The 15,433-nt window shown below is 39.2% G+C and overlaps 1 protein-coding gene across 1 annotated transcript in view; it reads right to left on the bottom strand.

The window, feature by feature from the left end:
• Window positions 1-15,433, bottom strand: part of TG (thyroglobulin) — a 155,906-nt gene that overhangs the window by 95,993 nt on the left and 44,480 nt on the right. Inside the window, exons 23-33 of the mRNA XM_074144697.1 lie at window positions 13,112-13,234; window positions 11,248-11,363; window positions 10,530-10,638; window positions 9,700-9,897; window positions 7,784-7,951; window positions 7,181-7,246; window positions 6,370-6,450; window positions 4,143-4,280; window positions 2,910-3,086; window positions 1,679-1,790; window positions 1,040-1,119 (exon numbers count right to left, since the gene is read on the bottom strand). Coding sequence (XP_074000798.1) covers window positions 1,040-1,119; window positions 1,679-1,790; window positions 2,910-3,086; window positions 4,143-4,280; window positions 6,370-6,450; window positions 7,181-7,246; window positions 7,784-7,951; window positions 9,700-9,897; window positions 10,530-10,638; window positions 11,248-11,363; window positions 13,112-13,234 — 1,368 coding nt within the window. The remainder of the gene's footprint in view (window positions 1-1,039; window positions 1,120-1,678; window positions 1,791-2,909; window positions 3,087-4,142; window positions 4,281-6,369; window positions 6,451-7,180; window positions 7,247-7,783; window positions 7,952-9,699; window positions 9,898-10,529; window positions 10,639-11,247; window positions 11,364-13,111; window positions 13,235-15,433) is intronic.

Here is a 15,433-nt window from a genome sequence, read left to right as displayed (position 1 = left end):
CAAATTCTCAAATTAATTGTAAAACTGGCACATCCTAATGACCTCAGGGAATATTGATTAGCACACGACACTTCCAAAAACAAGGCTGGCCATTGTAGTTGTCTAAACCTGGATTTGGAATAAAATATTAAAACCTATTCCATTGACTTTGACCTGGATGGTATCCAATTTTAAACACCAACTGAAGACTTTCTTTTAAACAGAGCACTTCCTTTACAGCAAGTGGAGAGAAAGAAAAGTACCAGAACAGCATTCAGTCAACCAAAGCTCCTAATGACCCTATAGTTGTGTCTATACACCTCTCTGCTAACTATAGAGGGAGCATCAGGTGACAACACCCCTTAATTAGCCATCTCAGGTGAGTAAAATATGTTTGTCTGACTTTCTAATGGCTTTCAAGTCACACATATTTTTAAAGATGTGATTTCCTTAGACTAACAGAAATTCTACTTGAGAAGTCTTAAGAAGCTAAAATACTAAGGCGGAGAAGACAGGCAACCCCTATCCTCAAACAATCTCCTCCAAGTAGAATACTAAAATCTGGGAGAAGTTCAGATCCAAGAAAGCCAAAAGGCTAAGCTGTTCCAAAGTATCCACAGACATTATGTGCATAACATGCATTTAATTTCAGTAACATTTAGTTTTATAAGTCCCTTAGGTTTTAAAAATGGAACAAACAAACAAACGAACGGAGAAAAAAAAAATCACAAAAAGAAGTCAACAAACATTTTGGAAGAGAGGTTGATAAATGAGAAATAACAGTTCCCTGGAGATTTATCAGTTGTAATTTCATTTTGTTGGAACTGCAGCCTCTTAAGGACTCATTCTTGTGAGGTTTTCTTAATGACTTCTGAGTTGTGGAGACTGTCATTGCACTGAACTCCTAGAAATGGCCACAATTACTTAAAAAGGTGCTAAAGAGAGTTGCACAAGATCTGCAAGGGCTTTTAAAGTGTCCTTCACAGCAAAAGAATAGTAAATTTTGTAATAACATAGGAAGACTGAAATTATTTTTAAAATACAAATAGTGAAAAAATACCTGACAGCTGGGAATCATTAAAAAAGCCAAATCCCGTGCAACAAGGGTCAGCATCACACCAACGCTCACAGTCAAAAAAGCTGGAAAAGTAAAAACATCATTACTTTTATTATTAATAGTAATCTGTCTCTGCCATGGAGAAGGGATGAAAGGATACTGCATAGGAGAGAGACATTGAGAACCTGTAGAGACGCCTTTCACGATAAGATCACCTCAAGGTTCTTCATACTGCATAGACACTCCCTTTCTTTTTCTATTTGTAGATGAAATTACGTTCTATCAGTATACATCTACCAGCCTACATCTAATAATTTAGATGAGTATTTTGATATCTGCCCTAAAAATATCAGCTTACATTAATTTGGTGCATTATTACCAAGAGATTTAACTGGCCAACCAGCAATTCACCAGCAGTATAAGTAATAATCCACAGATATAAAATTACTAATTATATACATTATTATTATAATTCAATTATAAATTTCCTTTAATTCATATGCTTTTTTATCTTGTTAAATATTGTCCAAAAATGCTTTTCTTGGATCAATACATCTGACCCCCTTCACCTACATAACAGGGTCTTGGTATTCCAGGCATGATTAAAATTCCAGTAAAAACAAAGGAACAGGCGTGTCCTACCCATCTGAAACAGTTTTTCTGCTCATGTCAGTCTTATTCCTCACTGAGATCTCAGTTACTTTCTGGAATGGTACACGTGTGTAGAAGCTCTTCACAGAACTTTTTAGAGTGACTTAAAGGAAAAAGAAAAAACAAAATTGGAAAAATTAGCTTAACCTTGTAATTTATATAGACCGGTCAAGTAATCACATGATAAGGCTAATGTTTATGTCTATATGTTACAGTGGTCTTGATGCATCAAAAGCTATTTTTTGCATTATCACAGTAAACTGTTGACAGTTAAGCCTGACTATGAACAAAAAATCCATCAAGCGAAGATTCTAAAAACTTAGCAAAGTACATCACCCAGAAAAGACTTCCAACCCAGAGTTTCTGAAATCTGTATTGACATTACTACTTCCTCAAGGTCCAAAAACTGGGGAGCAACTCCAGATTGGAAGACTCCAGTGTACTCATGCAATAGCCGGCTTGTGCTGCACTTGGAGCTCCCCCAAAAGACACAATTTAATAGTTTTTTTCAGCGGACCTCTACATTTTTCACAGCAAAAGTATAAGGTTCCTGTACGGAGATAACAGGCTTGTTTGTCCAGCTTCCACCCATGAGCCCTATGAGAAAATCAACCAACTTCCCAAGTATTCCAAGTATTCAAAGAGCAAAGGTTAAAATCCACATGTCTATAAGGCTGGATTTGCTAAACAACAAAAAAAAAAGAAAAAAAATACACTCAACAACTTTCAATTTTTGCATTGCTTAACTACCATGGAAATTTTAATGGTTGAAAATGGGATTGGTAACATCCCAATGACATTCCCATTTCACTCACATTATAAAAAGACCTAAGGCCTGGTATAGAAAATATTTGAGCTACCCTTGGCCCTACTGAATTGGGAATAACTGAGGTGGAGCATGGAACTCATGGTTAATATCTTTCCATTCTGAACTGAAAATGAGAATATCCATACACAGAACAGCTTAGAATCATAGAATGGTTAGAGTTGGAAGGGACCTTAAAGATCATTGAGTTCCAACCCCCCTGCCATGGGCAGGGACACCTCCACTAGAGCGGGTTGCTCAAAGCTCCATCCAGCCTGGCTTGTTTTTCCCTTGCCCTATCACAACCCAGGACTCATTCATACATTCAGACTTTTTATTTCAGAATCAAGAGCCAAAACAGTAGCTTGCATTATCAGGGTTAGAGCACACATTATACATCCAAATCCCCAAACTTGCCTATTTTACGATACAATGTCTGAGGCTGCTGGGGTAGCACGGGTCGACAGTTTTCCGGTATTTGATCGATGCTGCCGTCACAAATCTGTGCCTCTGGATAGAGAGTGCACACAAAGTATATATCTGTGGCGTTTTGAAGATCTGCCATTCGACAAAACTCATCTTCTTGGGCACAACCTATGAAGCAAAGTTGCTGAGAGTTACACACACAAGTGTTTCTTCCCCTCTCCATTCCTTTTCATGTCTTCAGCGCACTTAAAGCTGCCCTTCAGCAAACAACTATAAGTGAGAATGTCAATATTATTCTATTATGGTGCAAGAGGAACAGGGACAGATTCTGTTTCTAGTGACACTGAAGAACAGACTTACCTGGGGAGCACAGACAGCTAATTGTCCCAGCTGGGACAAGTATTAGCCTACTGTACTGGTGTCACTAACACTGTGATTCATAAAGATATCTCTCTCTTTCTTTCTAGTAAATTTGACATACAAACTGTACAATCATAAAAGAACTCCGCATCAGTCACAGGTCTCTATTTTAAAGAATAAAATGGAGAATAAAGTCTACAATGTCTTAGGAAGTTTTTGAAAAAAATATTTCTGAAATGTTCATGTTACACAAAAATACAAATAATTTTTCCAGACTCAGCTGTTCAAGCCATTTTCTTGTAGCAATTCGCACTGAAATTTGTCAAACCCATTTCCTAATTACAGTGGCAATGGCTTCTGTAAATATATACCTCAATGCTTCATTTTAAACAGGCATAGCTCTACTGACCTCTTGCAGTGATGTTTGTGCACGGCTTAGTACTCTTGGTTCTGCTTTCCTGTACTAAGAGCTAGAAGCTCTTCTCTATTTATCACATCAAAATATACTGTATCATTAACCCCAAACATCTGAATTTCACATTCTCCTCTCACAACTATGTCATCTTTTTGGAGGTGTACATTTCAAGAACAGCAGGGTATTGTCTTAGCCGTTTCTTCTACTTCTCTTGCCCATAACAGGGATACATTGGTGAAGAATGATGGGTACCCTTTCTGCCACAGTAGGCAAAGATTGTAAGGAAGGCCCATTGATTGTAGGTGGCCCTATTAGCAACTTCCATGAAAATTTTGTGGATCTTTCCCTGAAAAATATTTCAGTCCAGAGTTTCTACTCATCATAATACCTATTAAAAGATATCATTAATTATTATTCTCTGTAGAATAACAGTCTCCAAGGCGGCTTACGTGTGAGACACCAAAGAACAGCTTCCTCTGCTGAGTACTTCTGCCTGAAGACCCAGTACTGCTGGTAAGGGAGAGAATAGTTCTGATCACTTTGTATCCGGCTGCTGTCCATTAGGTAGAAAAGATCCTTTGTAGAATCTGAGATTCAAACAAACAAACAAGCTGCTTAAGCTCACAAAAAACTTAACTATGATCTGGAATAAATTAAATTTATTTGTATATAAAATTCTGTCTTTCACGATAAAACATCTGCAACCATTTTGTTGCAGCACACACCAATACAAATGGGATAGCACACACCAAAGGCTGCTTTTAGTAACAGAATTGTCCACCCACAGTTATTGATGCCTGTGTAGGCACTGCCTCCTTGCTGAGCTCCACTGCACAGCATAGCGTTGTCAGACTATTTCCACCACCCAAAAACTAGATGAAAGTCATAGTTCCTAGAAATAAGAAGGTTCTCTCTACTCTGTCATATGACACATCAGCCTAGCAGTGAAGTATGATACCTCAGAGGATGTTTACATTGCCTTAATCAATCTAGTTTTATTAATCCAAAATACAGTACTTTCCTTATATTCCCTAGAGAAGCTTTTACACCTCTCAATGTTAAATGTTTTCTTAACAAGCTTAATACCTATTTTAGTCATTTAATCATTTCTTCTAGTTTATGCTCCCACAGACCACATTAAATAACTCCTTTCTGTCTCCTGCTTGTGACTTTAGAAGTGCATATAACACTTTATATCTCCTGAGCTTCCTCTGAAACAATCATAACTATTTCAGGCAGTTTTCAAATTCATCCCTTTAAATAAGGATCCAAGTAAAACATTGAAAGAAATGAACACTCTTCACTGATCTTTTACAAATTTCTTCATAAACATCTTTTTATTTATCAAATGCCATCAGCAGGTGTCATCCCCAGTTACTCCAACAGTGGGAGAGATTCCTGTTATTTAATCTTACATGCACTGAAACAGCCAGACAAAAATGAAAATAGTAAAGACACACTGATATTTGCAGCTGAAATGCTGAAGCACCTCCTGGGAGTGCTCAATAGTTTTGAGTTTTCTATCAGAAAACAGAAAAGATATGTTACCGTGTGCTTTAAGGATGATCATCAAAGCAATAAAAGCTCTGTAGACATTTTCCCAGATGTATCCGTAACTTTTTTAAAAAGGTGACTTCTAAGTCTTGCTATCTCTCAACTTCTCTTAAAACAATTTGTGTCACGATTAAGACTAAGGGATGGAGGAAGAAGCCACATTCCTTGCATAACTTCAGGTTTTAATGATATCATCAGCTGCAGCAAGGTAAACGGAGAACCCTGAGGGCTGCACTCATGCCTTGGCAGGTACATGCAAGAGAATTTCACCCAATGTACTAAGTGTAGTTTTTTCTCACTTTTAAGTCTAGACTTTAAAATACCACTAACTATATGGAAGCAGCACTAGGTAAATGGGCATTTTAGTTTACTTTCCTCTCAAATTCCATTAATCCAAAGTCAGCAATTCACTTCATGTAAGGATTTTACAGATATTAGATCACACGCTCAGGTATTCATCAAGGGTCCTCAGCAAAGATTACAGTTCATTAGAGAGAAACCAACAGGCTCCACTGCTCTCCTTCTCTTAGGATTATGGTTCTGAAGGCCCAAAGGAACACTAGTAACTTAATACAAATGATTTTTGGTATGTACATGACAGTATAATGAAGAGCAGACGCTGGAATAACAAAGAAGCTAGAGAACTTCACATGTCCCTCGTTTTCATCGTGTATGGAGGAAACACTTGTGATTGCAGTTTCATCCTGAGTTCCTCTAAGCATCGTATTTAACTCGTATTGTCAATAGCAATAAATATGCCCAGGTACCCAGGCTAAGGATTTGATTCCTGAGTTTATGTGTTTTTTTTTTTCCCAGCCAAATAATATTTCCTGAGTCTTTACAGTTCAGTAAGTCTGAAAGAACAAGCTTTCACAGAACATTTTAACACTTTCTTTTCCAGTCTGACCTGGAAAAATAAAAAGCATAAAGACAGGAGATTCACAATTTGAACATCTCTCTCAAAACCTGTATTGTACTTCTTACCCAAGAGAAATCCTCTGGACTTCACAACACTTATATCATTATGATATATATATGGAAATATATGATATTTTTCAGTTAAATTCTGCACCCCTCTGAGCTATCTTCTGCTGCCTTCTCTGTCCGCCCTTACTACAATACCTGATAACAATAGGTCATTCTCTGTCTTCAAAGCAGTAGCATTGCATGCAGAGGTTTTAGTCCGGGTGACCATATCAGAACCTGGAATTAAAAAGCACAGTAATTCCATTCACCTTTCATCCACAAGACAAGCTCACCCTTAGTGCACTAAATTTAGCAAACATTTTAAAGTGCATCATTTAGGAAAACTCCTTAGATAGTTCCACCAACTGATGAATCAAAAATGACTAAGAGCATCTACAAATAACTCCATGGGAAAAAAAACATAAACCAAAATGTGCTGTTTGGACTATAAAACCAAATTGCATATCCTCAATCACTATATATTCATCATCAGTGGTCTGGGTGCTGTGTGCATTTATAAAGCAGTATCACAAATCATTTGTCTTTCTATCTCTGCTGCAATGTTGCGAATGTAAACTTGCAAAACCAACACATACATGGTTATTGCACTAATAAAAGTAACCCACCTAGTTATGCATAAAGTAACAAATTATTAAGGTTCCCGGACACTGATGGGACAAAGGCAAATGTCTCTGTGATAGCGTTTTTCACAGGTATTAAAAGTTATAAAGCATATTCCCAGACACAAGAATTTACCCAAGTTTCATGAAACTGGCAGTAGCAGAATTACTCCAGATTACACCCACCCCACCAGGAAAGATTGCTGAGTAATGTCTCAATTTGGATGCTATAAAATACAGTGAGAATAACACTTCCAGTTTAAACAAGTTTCCAGAACTACTTACACATCTGCCACTGCCTACCGTTCTTCGTAAGTTTTTATGACAACTTTTGTGAGATAACTCACCTCTCCACACATAAACTTGCTGAAAGGTAGTAAAATTTCTTTCTGCCTCTTCTGCCATTTTAGAAGCTAGGAAAGAAAAAGTTTGTTAGTACAGCTGCTAAAATTAAACAAGTAGTACTGAAATGCTCAGAAATTACATTAAAAACACATCACTAGACTATGCACAACCTTATTTACAATACAAGACCCTGAGGAGGAAGGAGCCAGGTGCCCCGGTGCTAGGCTGGGCCCAGGGTGCCAAGGCTTTTTTCTGGTTTGCACCATTGTTTTTTTCTGTGCAGCTCTTGGCATCTTTTTGTCTTTGCTCCAGAGTTAACCTTTATTTCAGATTATTGTCTTGAATCTGCCTAAACTAAATATTACAGGGTAATATACTAAAAGCAACACATTCTTGACTTTCATCAACGATCACACAGTAAAGTATGAGAGGCCCTTCTGTCTAACAATGCATCCAGTTGGGGAGTTCTTATTCTCTTGTGATTGTACAGATACTGGTTTACTTGAGAAAAAAGCACTGAACTACAGGAGCAGGCTGGTGAAAAAGGCAGAGTCTATAGAAGAGTTAAAGAAAAGGGATTAAATTGAGATAATTCATTGACGTACTTCCACTGAACACTTGCCCTCCCAGGGTGAAGGAAAACGTCTTCTCTTTTTCGTCATAGCTCACACCTTTACATATGCCATCTATGCCAGATGTTGGTGTCGGACTCAAGCCATTCGCATTGCACATCAGCACATCCGGGTGGCTCATCAAACTACACAAAATGGTACCTAGGTTCGGGCAAAGAGAGAGTTGCATCACTCCAATCACTTTGCAGCTACACAGAGCTGCTCCAGCATCCCAATTCTTTCTCTAAATGTCAATTGAACTTGTGTCACTGGGCTAGGTACCTTTTAGTATTGGTAGCCCAAAAAAAAAAAAAAAAAGAAGAAAATCAGAGCCATACGTTCAAATTGGAGCACTAAGGTTCACTATTCATACCTAAACGAAACATTTGTAGCCTGCTTTTCAGAGATTTCAAGCACACACTATTACCACCTAATAAAACACTACTATTATCTGATAATGCCCAACAGTGTTCTTAGCACTTTATAGCACCACGGAGACATTTTCAGTCCTTTGGCGGTCTTACAATCTCAGGCTCTGAACCAAGAAAGCACTTACATTTTTCCTGGGATGGTTTTCTGGATTGGTGCCTGATTTCAGTCAGTCCAGGCCTGACTCTCCCCCAGCATCACGGTGCAAGTCGGGGGGCACCAGCACACTTAAGGCCAGATGTTTTGGCATCACTCTGTTACCATAACGTCTAGACAATATTCAGCTCTTGCTTTGTACTCGCTGTCACAGCTAAGGCACTTCCATGGTTTTACAGTGCACTCTCTGATATTATTTTTTTTAATGGGCTGGGTACGTGAGATATTGAATGTGCTACTTTTATTTACTTATTTATTTTTAAACAAAATGTTAGTCAAAGTAATGTGTTTACCTGTGTTACTGATCCATATAGGCCACCTCAACTAAACAGAGTGGCCTACAACACTAATCTTCTCCCCATCCCCTTCTACTCTCACAAGTACAAACAACGTAAAAATTTGATGGTATACATATAGAGAAATGGACTTTATAAGATCACCTCGAATATTTTGGTGCAAAAATTATGAGGTGCCAAAATGGAAAATAATTTCCTGGAAACATTCCACGGAGAAAGTTTTCTCAAATCCAGGATCAGATCCCACTCAAAACTAGAGAGGTGCTTGCCACATAGCAGCCAGTAGCACATGCCTGGATTTGTAAAAGCCCATTTTTAAAAAACTTGAGACATCTCAATTAGAACTTCACGTTTTCTATAGGAAATGTACCTCCGACAGGAAAGTTGATCCTATGTGAGCTCAAAAAGAAACTACAAAAAGCAGGCCAATGACATTAAATCCTTAAGTTTGCTGGCAGAAATCTGGGCTCTGACTAAGTCCCACCTGTTCCAGAGTCTGTCCATCCCACTCCCACTTGCCCTCCTAGCTAGACACCCAGACTTAGGAGATTATAGCATTCCTGTACGCAGTAATTTAACATAATTCTCTGTTTAGCATCCTCTTTTCCTGCTCCAAAAGAGAAGCTGATTTACATTTGTACTACAAGGACTCTGTCTGGAGGCACCTTCTTAATTCCCCCATCAGCTGAAAGGCACCAACTTCTGGCAACCAAGTGGCGTTAAGTAAGGAGAGGGGCATTTTCAGAATGATTTATCTCATCCAGATGGAGATATGTAAAGCAGGTGAAAAGAATTATCCTTTCAAAACGTCCATTTCTCTCCAAGAGGAGCTTGCTAACTCTTTATCTCTATTGCTCCCGGCCAAGTCTTGGGCATTACTCAAAGTCTGCCTACAACAAAATATGTCAATGATATAGAGGCAGGCACTGGTATGATGTAGAGGTAGGTGTACTGTGTCCAAAAATTAGTTCTACTCAGTTAGCATTGGTTTTCTACTGCATAATTTTGTATTTTGCAGTTAGACAGTACCTCCATCAAGTGCAATCTGACTCAAGACGAAGCCGTCGCAGCAGGAGTCCCTGCTGCAAGTCTGCCGACAGAAGAGCTGAGCATCAGTCAGAGACGTGCCGGCTGCAGAGAGCACCACGGAGCGATACACACCAGAAAGCACATTCTGAAAACTGGTCCTTTCAAAGGTCTTGAGTCCAGATGAGTTAAATTCTTGTTCTGGGTAGAGAGAATGGGAAAGAAATGTTCAAAAGAGCTCAGGAGGAGATGGGATGCTTTTGGATTCCCTGCGGACTGGAGCTGGTTGAAAGTTTTATGATAAAAATTCAGCCTTAAAAGCTCTTTTCTGGACATTGAGGTTCAAATACAAGATAAGATCACCAAATGGTTTGGTGCAATTATACCTGGGTAGTCGGTCTCACTGGAGACCAGGTTATTTATTGGCTGGTGTATTAGTAAGACAGCTTGCAGTCAAAATTAATGTAAACTGTTAAATTATGTACAAGCTGGTCATTGATAATGCCTTATACAGTCAAATAAAGACAAATCATAGTACAACAAAACAGAACAGGATAGAATATAGAATAATACACTGGATAAAATGTAAGCTCTTTTGGGACTGTCTGCCATTGCAATGTCTTACAAAAGCTGTATTCCTAATTTCTAGGGAACAAGACATGACGGGAAGATTTGCTGAGGTTTCTGATCTATGACTAAACATTAAGCTCTGAAAAGTATTATGTCACCTTGAACAAAGATGGCCTCCCACATTTAATTATGTTCCTACATAGAAGTAACTACAAAGTTGATCACAGCAGTCTAACATTAGACGAGTGAATTGCGTGTGGTACCTCTCTTCAAATAGAGCATCACTGCGTCTCCCTCTGGATTCCTGACATGAAGCAGGCAGCTGAGGCGATCGATGCTAGAGGCAGCGGGGTTCCCCAAAACACCTTGCACCTGAGACAGAAAACAGGCATGCATAATAAATACAACCTAGTTGTTCTCCTCTCCTAAAACATATTTTACTTATACAAAAAACTCATGTGGAGAAGTTCGTGCACACGGATTATAGTGCACACCTCTGTGTGGTCATTTTTTATTCTATCAAATGGAGGTCTCGATTCTTCAGTGCCACTTTGCTGTGTTTAGAAGTAGGGAATAGGAAGCTGTTACAGTGCTAAAGAGGACATGATTCAAATCCTGGACTAGAGGAAAGGACTGAGAAATGATGATGGCCTGATTACTGACCTAGACAATTCTAGTTTGGACAATCCAGATGAACCTCCCTTTCAAGTTAACCTGATTTCCAGACTGCAGGAGCTCAGCACATTTTAAGAACAGAAGTGCTGTGTGATGTTTCAACCAAACACTGAGGAATTCAGATGTCAGTTTCGGGAACACTTGAGAGTAGCTTCTTTAGCAGCCTGCAGGAATTTTTTACTGTCATAATGAAGAGCAATGGCCAAACATCAGGTAACAGCCTGCCTTCCTTCTGTGATGCCTTCTATTTGTATTGAACCTACAGTATTATGATAAACACATATCTTTAAATATGATCATTTTTACCAGTTCAGAAGTGGAGCAGTTGAAGTTGACTTCAGCAGCACTGTATAATTCACACAGAATTTCAGCTCCAGCAGGAGTTACCGTGGCAAAACCACATGCTTCTTCCCTCTCACAGCCTGAAAAACAGGAAAGAAACCTTAGGTTTCCTAGCACTATATGTGCAAAATTTCTGCTACAAATTTCACTGTTTACTGTCATTTACCCAGTTTTTCATACCTCTGTCAGACAGCAAATACATGAATTTCACCAGTCAGATGAACTGCAGTATTCAACTATATTAGCAGAGGGTTAGGTTTTTAAGTTAAATTAATGGAAAAAGCTGTTTGGACATTCATCACCTGATGATGCAAACAGCTGAGGTAGGTCTAAACCCCCACCAAATATTTAATGTCTGCTGGATAATTTTGCCTGAGGCAAAATTTCCCCTCCTGTTCTAGAAGACCAGAGCAAGTTAGTGGTGAGTGTGCAAGGGCAGGAGCATCTTCAGCCACTCCTAAATCTGAAAGGGGATGGCTGCTTGCTCATTTACACCAGCCAGGTGATTGCTGCACAGATGGCCAGCACAACTGAAGAATTTGATGTTTCCCTCCTTCCTATCACTCCAATATTTGTCACAACCTGTTTGCCCTGGGGTTACTGTATCAGGGAGATGTGATGTGCTGGCAGAGTGGCTCCATGTTTCCAAGTGTCTTCAGTATAAATCAACCAGCTTAGAACAAAACATCAGCAGAAATGTAAGCTAAGATGCCTGACTTTGTTGGGAAGCAGAGAGGGAAGGGTTAACTCTTACCCTTCAGTGAGCAACTCAACAGTAATATTTTGTAGTAGTGCTGCCATTGGACAGTGGATGTAACTTACAATGAAAATAGAGGGTATGTGCATTTGAATCAGACTGCTTGTCAAAAAGCCATCTTTTCCTCCCTAAGTTCGTTCCCATGGTCCTCTCAGCTCAGTGCTTCGCTGTTGAAGGTTGTCGGTTTCAGAGTAAGGTGTAAGAAACCCTGCAGTGTACACCTAGGGGATGATCTGCTGCAGGAAAATCATTCCAGTAACACATATAAGGCTTCACAGATTCATCTCTTAGCATGAGGTGACCGCTCCCGCTAGAGCAGAGAATGTGACACAAAGCCACTGACTTTGTCAGACTTTGGTGATGTCTGCCCTACAAACTGGCCACCCGTGTTATTACCCCCAGGGTGTTTTTATTTTGAATGTAACCCCCCTTCCTCTCTTCATAAGTCTGAGCATCAGGAGACACAGTGTAAGGCATTGACTCAAAGCACCCTGAAAGCAGTGCAGTGATCCCCCTTGGTTTTAGATGACTTTGAATCAATATAAATGAGTAAACAAGACACATCCAGATGTAATATAGTAAATACATTGTAAGTCTCAGCAAAGGAATATCCCTGCACTGCTTACAATATCCTTCTGACGTAAGCAAGGACAATTATTCCTCTTTTATGTGCCCCTCAGATAATTTGGGAAAGGTGAAAGCTTGCTTTTCACATGTCTGAACACTTAATCCTTCTTTTGTCTGCACATCTGAAAAGTCTGATGAATGTTTCCTGGTCTGAATCTCAGCTCTCACCCATATTGCAAGCTATACCAACTGGCTTTAAAGTCAGATGACTTGTCTAACGTGGTACATAAAGTCAGAAGACTTCTTTCTGAAAGAAAGACCAATCTCTTCCCTGAACCGACATCACTAGAAGTTGTAAACATCTTGCTGAACTAGTGAACCAGTGCTGAACTGCAAAACATATAGTTCATCTAGGAACTTAACTAAAAGCTCTTCATATAAAAAGATTATTATTTTTCACGATGGTTAGTGTTGTCTCTACAGATTTCTGACAGTTTTCCTCACCTGAAATACACTGAAAAGCTGAACTTTGCAGGTCTCCCCCAAATGACTGAGACTGAAGAATTTGAGCTTCTTTTGACCCATAAACCAGTTTGGAAGCAGGTTTTCTCTCAAATTTTCTAAGCACTATAAAAAGACCAAAAAAGGACCAGGTGCTATTATCAGTTCCCATGCTGCAAAGAGACAAAGACATTTTAGGTAGAAGTAAAAATTCATTAATCCTGTAGGGAAAAAGGGTTGCTCGTTAAATGATGTACCATAATTCCACAGATAACGCGGGAGACAGCTGGATTGAGGATATAATTTCTATTCCGAAAAAAAAAAGAAAGTGTCACAAAATCTTTTAAAAACAGTTAGCCAGGAGTGGGCTGGGAGTTTACATTCAAGTGAGACTTCTCTTCCAGCAGCAGACTGGCCATTTCTCATTACTTGTCCATGGCACAGAACCAACTATTGAATCAACACGGGGAATCAATTTTCTTCAAAACAGCCACTGAAACAAGAGCCGGCTCCAACAGAACTTGGTTAGGAAAGAAATCTAGGAGCCTTACCACTTGTTTACAGGGGTACAACATTCAGCCTGACTTCGGGACCTACCCAAGGCAGTATGTCCTACATGCTCATTTTCCCCCCCTTCATTCAGCCTTTAACTCCAGACTGTCATTTTACTTAGCAAACCCTTTTATCTGTTCTCTCTGAATTGGACCCACTGCACCTGAGTGTAAGGAAGTCTGACAAGCAGCACTGTTCATGAACTGGGAAAAGCTCACAGGGTCTAGAGATGCGGAACCCAAAGGTCACTAAATGGGGCAAGGAATTCAATTTAAGCTCCAGAAGGTTTGGCCCTGGCTGTGCCCTGAAGAAGATTATAGTCAGGTGAAGGGACACACAGTGGCACCACCACTACCCTGCTCAGGTTGCTACTACCTGTATTACAAAGGGGTTTTGGTACTATGTGTCCACCAGTTGATTTACTAATATTTTTCAGTGAACACAGCATATTAAGGAGGAGGAAAGAACATGGTGGCTTAACATCACCAGACTTATCCCCTAGATGCCCCAAATGAATGTAAAACTCTATATTATTGCAGCCAATGCCTGGCCTAGACCGCAGCAGGAGCCCTGGTCTGATCTCAGCCCATGGGAGATGCCTGCACATGGAAGAGCTGGAGGCTCAGCCCTTCTCTCCCCCGCACACATGGGCGCAGAGATCCAGCAGGGGGATCACAGGCCTCTCTCCCTGAAACGTCTGGATAAACCACAAAATAAAAGTCAGGGATAAGTTCTTAAAACAATCATTTGTACTCTTACAGCAAAACAGGCAGGCTAAATCAGAAGCAAATGTCCTCTGTTGTCAGGGCTGAGGCAGCAGGTGTTTTTGATAAAACCATCATTTCTGCTCAGAAAAAACACAAGGGCTAGCCAAACACTTAGCACAAAAAGTTCCTTGCACTCCAGCTTGGCTGGGGAGAGGGCTGAATGATGGTGTAACCAGAGGTGAAAGTTTTTTCCTTCCTAGAAATACAGGACACTAAAATATAAGCATTAGCTTAATTCTGCACTAAACAGAGTTCCTTCTATCTCTGCAACTTCCAGTTATACCTGGTTAAAAAGAGAATTCACGTATTTTCTTGAAATTGAAAAGAAACAGTGGTTTTATGTTGTTTGAAATTTTTTGTTGCCCTCATTTCTAATGCAAAATTCAAAATAAAAACCAACATTTTAAAATGTTTTTCTTTTCTTCTGATTGTTTTTTCCTAATCCTGGCTTCATCCCACCCCTCCATTTTCTCTGCAATTATATGAGAGAAAAGTAGAGAAAAGATAAAAAGTATAATGAAACATTAAACTGAAAACATTGCAAAACTAACAGAAAAGATGCCTTTTTTAAATTCTTGAATTTTGTTTTTTAATAAAAAGGTAAAAAAGTTGCATTCATAAAGCAACTTTGTTAAAAAAAAAAAGTACAATGAAAAAATATTCTACCAGCTCACATTTTCCTGAATTTGTTAGTTCACATTGCCCTCTTCTCAACAGTAATATAACAATTTAACAGGCCTATTCTGTAGCAGAAATTGTCCCTCATCTCATGTGACTAGAGAGTAAAGCTCTAGAACCCAGCCCTCTTATTGCAATAAATGTTAATTGTGGCTTAAAATATAACAAGAGAGAACAATAAGAATGAGAGAACAATTTTCTTTTACTGTGCATTCATAAAAGAAAATTCTTACTCCCACTACGGCCTCAAAAAACAAAGAACAGTTGGGTTATTTATTGACCCTGCCCAATCACCAGCCTCCTGTCAAACCAAGATCAGTCTTCAGAC

The sequence above is a fragment of the Numenius arquata genome, chromosome 3 (assembly GCF_964106895.1).
Source record: "Numenius arquata chromosome 3, bNumArq3.hap1.1, whole genome shotgun sequence".
In the NCBI taxonomy this organism is placed as follows: Eukaryota; Metazoa; Chordata; class Aves; order Charadriiformes; family Scolopacidae; genus Numenius; species Numenius arquata.
Note: the sequence above shows the minus strand (reverse complement) of the source record. Positions and strands in the feature narration are given on the sequence as shown.